Consider the following 6,670-nt stretch of genomic DNA (forward strand, 5'->3'; position numbering starts at 1 on the left):
TTCCTCCCAAAGCACCCACCACCTCCCTCCTGGGTTCGATAATTCACTGCAGTGGCCACACAGAGCTCACAGATTACGGGATTTATTAGGGAAGCACCAGGCTACAATGGCTCATAACAAATTAGGGCTAATGTTGAGAAGAATGGGAATTTCAGAACACTTAATTGTGCTCATGAGCAACCTGTACATAGACCAAAAGGCTTTCACTTGAACAGAACAAGGGAATACTGCATAGTTTATAATTGGGAAGGGCGTGTGTCAGGGTTGTATCCTTTCACCATACTTATTCAATTTGTATGCTGAGTGAATGATCCGAGAAGCTGGACTATATGAAGAAGAGCATGGAATCAGGATTGGGAAGACTCATTAACAACCTGTGATATGCAGATGATCCAAGCCAACTCTGCTAAAAGTGAAGAGAACTTGAAGCACTTGCTGATGACGATCAAAGACTACCGTCTAGTTACACCTAACATAAAGAAAACAAAAATCCTCACAATGGACCAATAAGCAACATCACAATAAATGGAGAAAAGATTAAAGTTGTCAAAGATTTCATTTTACTTGGATCCACAATCAAAACCCACGGAAGCAACACTCAAGAATTATCAGATGTTGTACTGCGCTGGGCAAATCTGCTACAAAAGACCTCTTTAAAGTGTTAAGAAGTAAAGGTGTCACTCTGAAGGCTAAGGTGCACCTGACCCATTCCATGGTATTTTCAATCACCTCATATGCTTGTGAAAGCTGGACAATGAATAAGGAAGACTGGAAAGTTGATGCCTTTGAATTGTGTGGTGTTGGTGAAGAACACGGAAAATAAATAAATGCCTTAAAATTTCAAAAATATACAAATTAACTCAAATGTCCAGATTAGATTCTGGGGTCCCTAGTAGGCAAGCTGAAATATAACAGCTTATCTTTTTCTCATCTTTCTGTATCCACACATCTTTATGCCACTTTTCCCTCCAATACAGATGCTACTTGGGAAGTTGGCAGCAGTTTCAAACACGACTTCTGCTCAGGAGAGGACAATGCCAGCATGGTGATGGAGCTTAGATTACTGGGCTCTATAAGCATGAGCCCTAAAGGGAGCCCTGAGGACACCCTGAGCGCTGGACTCGCCCAGAAAGGCGTCAGGCTCATGGAGGAGCCAAGTACTCTGGGAGACTGACTTCAAACATGAAATACTGCTGCAACTCAAATAACTTTTTAATGTCATTTATATCTTTTTTTCTAAACTGCTTCACAGAAGACAGCAAAAATAAAACCTTACGTTTCTCATTCTCCAGCAATAATGGAGGGTTCTGAATAAAGCCATGCTGCCACATGGCCCAGCCCAGTAACACATCAAGTTTCCTGCAGCATGTCCCACTCAGAGTTCTTTTCTCTTCTGAAGCAATTGTAACACAACAAGGCTGGACGGCAGCGCCAAGAGCAAAGCCCTGCTTGCAGGTCTACCCAGGACCCACTTCCTTGATCACCTATGAGCCCTGGGACATGCTTATAAATTAAGTTTTATATATGTTTAAATTATACATAGAAGCAGCAACATTAACCACAGAAGACGACCAGCCTTCAAACCACTGCATCCATTTCAGAGGCTGACCGCTGCCACACTTGGTGCCAGTGGCTTTAGGCCAGGCGTGGGGTTCTGAAGGAGGTTTCTTTCCCTCTGAGGATGTCTGGCTCTGCGTCACACTATTTGGGAGCACCAGCTAACACAGTTCAACACTCCATGCTGACATGAGGGGGACACGAGCTCTCTCAAGTAACAAAGGCCCAAACTGGGTGGGACTGACCTCAGCCAAGAGGGCTGGCCCCACTCATTGTTTGCAACCTCATCTGCCCTGAGAAACACCGCTCTGCGAGTCAAAAGCACACCCGAGTGACATGGTCACCCATGTTTCCTAGGTCTCAGGATGGTCAGTAAGCAACTGAACACGCCCCATGACGTTAAGGTTTGAAGCTCGCGGGAAGTTTTAATGGAGGACTGATGCACGCCTATGCGAACGTCTATGTGAACGCCTGTGGCTGCCTGCTGTGGAGTCGGCCCTGACTCCTGGCGAGTACATGCACAGTGCAAGGCGAGGCTGGCTGGTCCTTAGCCAGTCCCAGGACTGGTCGTGGGTCGGACTGTCGAGATCCGTGGGGCTCTCCCTGGCTCATCTGCAGAAGCCGATCAGCAGATCTTTCATCCTAGTCTGTCTTAGTCTGGAAGCTCCATTCCACTGACACCTGCCACCAACAACACCACACAGGCCTCCACTGACAGACAGGCAGTGGCTGGGAATCAAACACTGGTCCCCAGCACAGAATGCGCGAACTCCGCCTCTGAATCATCCCTGCCTCCTAAGCACATGCCAGACCAAAAGTCCAAAATCCAAAATCCCGACAACACTGCTGTCAAGTCAATTCCAACTCACAGAGACCCCTCCTTGGGTTTCTGAGGCAGTATCTCTACGGAAGTAGGTTGCCCAACCTTCCTTCTGAGGAGTGGTTGGTGGGTTTGAACCATCAGCCTTCTGGTTAGTAGTGAAATGCCTTAGGCACTACACCACCAGCGCTCAATAAATAGCCCAAGGCTTTTATAGAGGAATAAACACAGATTGTTAAAAGGTATACCAACTGATTTCTAAAATTACAACAAAAACAAATCAACAACAACAAAAACAAACAGCTTAAGGAAAGAATTCCAAATCACAGAAAAAAAATCTTTAACCCAAACAAAAAAGTCACCAGAATGTTTATTGGTATTGATTCTAGAATGTTAAAAGCAGAAAAGTCCAAAGAGAATTTGAATTCATTCAATTACCAAGTATTTATTTTCTGACCTCCTCCCGTGAGTCAGAAAGCTGACATCAGCAACTGACTCTGAGAGCGCAGAAGTATTTGCTCAAATTGTATTATTAACCGTTTCAAAGCCACGGCTCAAATTCAAGCTCTCTGCTCTCCCGAAGGACAGAAGTCTGTTCACACAATGCATTCAGGAAAAGAAGGGCAATGACCACAACAGTCTGCCTGGCTCCTGGAGACATGTGAGACCCTGTGGGAGTTAAGGCTATGTGTTAACTTGGCTGGGCCTGGTTCAGTGGCTGGGCAGCTGGATGTACTTACTCCCCATGGTAAGACTGGTAACCAACCCCATGGTGGAATCTACTGGAGCAGCTGAGTAGCTGCTTTAGGGATACGGTCTGTGTCCAGTATATAAGGAGAAGCTTTGAGAAAGAGTCCTGCAGGTTTTTGGCATGCTTGGACCCCGCATGTAGCCAAGTCTTCATTCAGCAGCCTGCCATGTTTCCTGCTGATCTTGGGACTGTCTCTGAACTTGAACTAGTGGCCTGCCATGCTGTGTGGTAATATTGGGACTGTGCCATTTTATTTGTCGGACTTGGACTTGTCAGCCTCAGTAGCCAGCAGCTACCTGAGTGAAGAGACACCTCTAGCTCCAGTGGGCTGGGAGCAGGAGGCAGAGCTGAAGCCCAAAGTCAAGGGACTTTCACCCAGCCCCTAGACTTTGGCACTTTGAACTCGGACTTCCAGCCTCCTAAACTGTGAGAGAATAAACTCCTGTTTGTTAAAACCACCCGTTTGTGGTATGTCTTCTGTCACAGCAGCACTAAGGAACCACAAGAGAGTCAAAACAAGTTATCTTAGACATCGGGGCTACACGGCTTTCCGGCTACCGTATCACTGTCCACCACTATCCTCACTCCCCAAAGGAGGTAACTCTATCTGGCTACCGTATTCCCGTCTACCACTATCCTCACTCCCCAAAGGAGGTAACTCTTTCTGGCTACCGTACCCCATCCACCACTATCCTCACTCCCCAAAGGAGGTAACTCTATGTGGCTATTTTAGCCACTGACATCCTCAAGGTAATGAAGCCAGGCTGCAGGTTCTGCCCCCACCAGGGACACGCTATCTGTGACCGTCTGCACTTACTGCAAACAAGGGACCACGCAAAGTTGTCTCCCCAGAGAAGCGAGCAGCTAAAAGCCGGAAGCCCTGTGGATGAGGGGGGCTGTCTCCACGGCTGACAAAGGACACCGAGTATTCATCTCCATCCCCGGCCTTGGGACTCATTAGGTCACCAGCCCCATGACCCAACTGGATGACTTCCCATGAACTGTAAGGCTGCATTCTGACCCAGGCCCTCCCATTAATAATTTCATGTTTCAGGTTATCAGAACTCAGAACCCAGTGCCAACACACATCCGTGCACTTCTCCTCCCCAGGCTCACTCACCCCACACACACCAACACCTCACACCAACCACCTACTGGACTTGGTTTCCACTTTTGGCAAAGAGGGTATGACTCAAACTGCTGGTCTGTCCCAGAGGGATGACTCCAATGGGAATCTTACTGAAGGAAGCCTGGGGAGAAAAGGAAAGGAAAGTTTTATTACTGTGGCGAGAAAGGCTGAAGAGTGAGGCGGGAGTGACCACCAGCCCTCCTTCCCCTCCCAGAGCCTTAGAGAAGGAACTGCTAACAGCAAGAGAGCCGTTCCCAGGACAATGACGTCCTTGGAAATGAAGAACCTAGATGGTGGCGAAATACGTGAGGACACACACTAATGGCAACTGGCCGGAAGAAATTCAGTGAAGATAATGGGGGTCTTGAGCAAGTCAGATGATCAATGAGAAAGCTGCCGGTAAAATTCGGCTAAATACTGCACCAGCAGGTGTCTTAATAACACACAGCACAGGGCACCTCTCTCCAGGCGTCCGTTAACGACGTGCAGGACAGGGCACCTTTATCCGGGCGTCTATTAACGACGCGCAGCACAGGACGCCTTTATCCAGGTGTCCATTAACAACGTGCAGCACAGGACGCCTTTATCCAGGTGTCCATTAACGACGCGCAGCATAGGACGCCTTTATCTGGGTGTCCATTAACGACGCGCAGCATAGGACGCCTTTATCTGGGTGTCCATTAATAATGTGCAGCACAGGGCACCTTTACCTGGGCGTCCATTAACAACGTGCAGCACAGGACGCCTATATCCGGGTGTCCATTAATGACATGCAGCACTGGGTTCTGAATTTTAAAACTTTGTAGAAATGCAGCCTTTGGCAACATGCCCTTATTAGTCAGCATCTCTGTGATTCAACCACACAGATATTCACAGGACTAAATCATTTAACTGCTATGTGGTTTCCAGTGTATATAAATGTACCAGAATTTATTTAGGAAGGGATTCACTGAAGAAAATATTCTATAGAAGACTGTATATGTTAAGCAACCGTTGGTAAAAGCTACTGGACACTCCAGGTTATGAAAGCAGAGGAGTCCACAGTGGGTCACCACCTGAGCTCTGAAGTCCACACCAGGTGACCACCCGAGCTCCGGAAGTCCACAGTGGGTCACTACCTGAGCCCCGGAAGTCCATGCTGGGTCACCACTGAGCTCTGCAAAACCACAGTGGGTGACCCCCGGGCTCCGAAGTCCACTCCGGGTCACCACCCAATCTCGATGCCTCAGGGAGCAACACTTTCTAAAATCCAAGGAGGCCCAGCTTGTGCCCTCTTTAAAGTACACATTGGGGAGGAAACACGGAAGAAGTAGAGAGTTGAATGGGACACAAGAGGCAAAGCTGAGACACAGTGGCTCGAACGCTCACCTCGTCTGCTCTTCGGAGAACTCCCGTGACAACCTGCAAAGGCAGAGAAGACATCGTAAAGCACGCGTGCTTCCTTTACCGTGAAAGAACCAGATCCTAAGTCCACAAACCATAAACTCGTTTGTTTCCTTCCTAGAAACTCTGTCCACAAAGGTGCTGGATCTTAAAACATGAGGCAACTCCCGATGAACTCAGTTACGAGGGTTCTTCCTGACCCAAGAATACAAAAAAGACTGGAATAAAATCATCTTAAAACTCCACATTCTATCAGTAAAACTACGTGCTGGGTTCTATAAAGTGGACACAAACATGACTCATGCCAACTGTGCCAAAGACGCTGGCCCCTACTGTGTGACACACATGCAGCAAAAAGCAACACCCCGGGTGCTCGGACAAGCCGAAGCTCTGGACACTTTCTTGCTGATGAAGACAAGGGGTTGTGGTATGTCCTCCAATAAAAATTATTTTGAATCGTAACATTTACAGAATGGTTTTCGTTATAAATATGTACACATCTTAGAGGAACTGTGGAAAACACATGAAGGAAAAAGCAGTTTCTTGTAATCCCTCCATGCCAGCCAACCGTCCTCTGCCACTCAGCTATGTTCTGGTGCGTCTTCTCACCCTTCTGTTGATCAGGGCACATTTCTACATGGCTGTCATTGTACCAAGTACTCAAGTTGCCACCCTGCTTGAAAAACATTTTGTAAAGTAAAAATCAAGTTTTTTTATCGCCATTAAGTTGATTCCAACTAACTGCAACCCTATCAGACAGAGCAGCACTGCCCCACTGGGTCTCTAAGGCTGTCATCTTCACAGAAGCAAAGCCCAAACCACACCCACTGCCGTGGAGTCCACTCTGACCCACAGCGCCCCTACAGGACAGAGTGGAACTGCCCATGGGGTCTCCAAGGCTGTCAGTCTTCACAGAAGCAAAGCCCAAACCACGCCCACTGCCGTGGAGTCCATTCTGACCCACAGCGCCCCTAGAGGACAGAGTGGAACTGCCCACGGGGTCTCCAAGGCTGTCAGTCTTTACAGAAGC

At 47.8% G+C, this 6,670-nt stretch overlaps 1 protein-coding gene across 1 annotated transcript in view; it reads right to left on the reverse strand.

Moving 5' to 3' along the window:
* AGK (acylglycerol kinase) overlaps window positions 1-6,670 on the reverse strand; it is a 100,304-nt gene that overhangs the window by 47,103 nt on the left and 46,531 nt on the right. The window contains exons 6-7 of the mRNA XM_007952781.1: window positions 5,626-5,658; window positions 4,284-4,378 (exon numbers count right to left, since the gene is read on the reverse strand). Of these exons, the coding sequence (XP_007950972.1) occupies window positions 4,284-4,378; window positions 5,626-5,658 (128 nt within the window). The remainder of the gene's footprint in view (window positions 1-4,283; window positions 4,379-5,625; window positions 5,659-6,670) is intronic.

This window comes from Orycteropus afer, unplaced genomic scaffold (assembly GCF_000298275.1).
Source record: "Orycteropus afer afer isolate SDZICR_OR568_19922 unplaced genomic scaffold, OryAfe1.0 scaffold00358, whole genome shotgun sequence".
Classification (NCBI taxonomy): Eukaryota; Metazoa; Chordata; class Mammalia; order Tubulidentata; family Orycteropodidae; genus Orycteropus; species Orycteropus afer.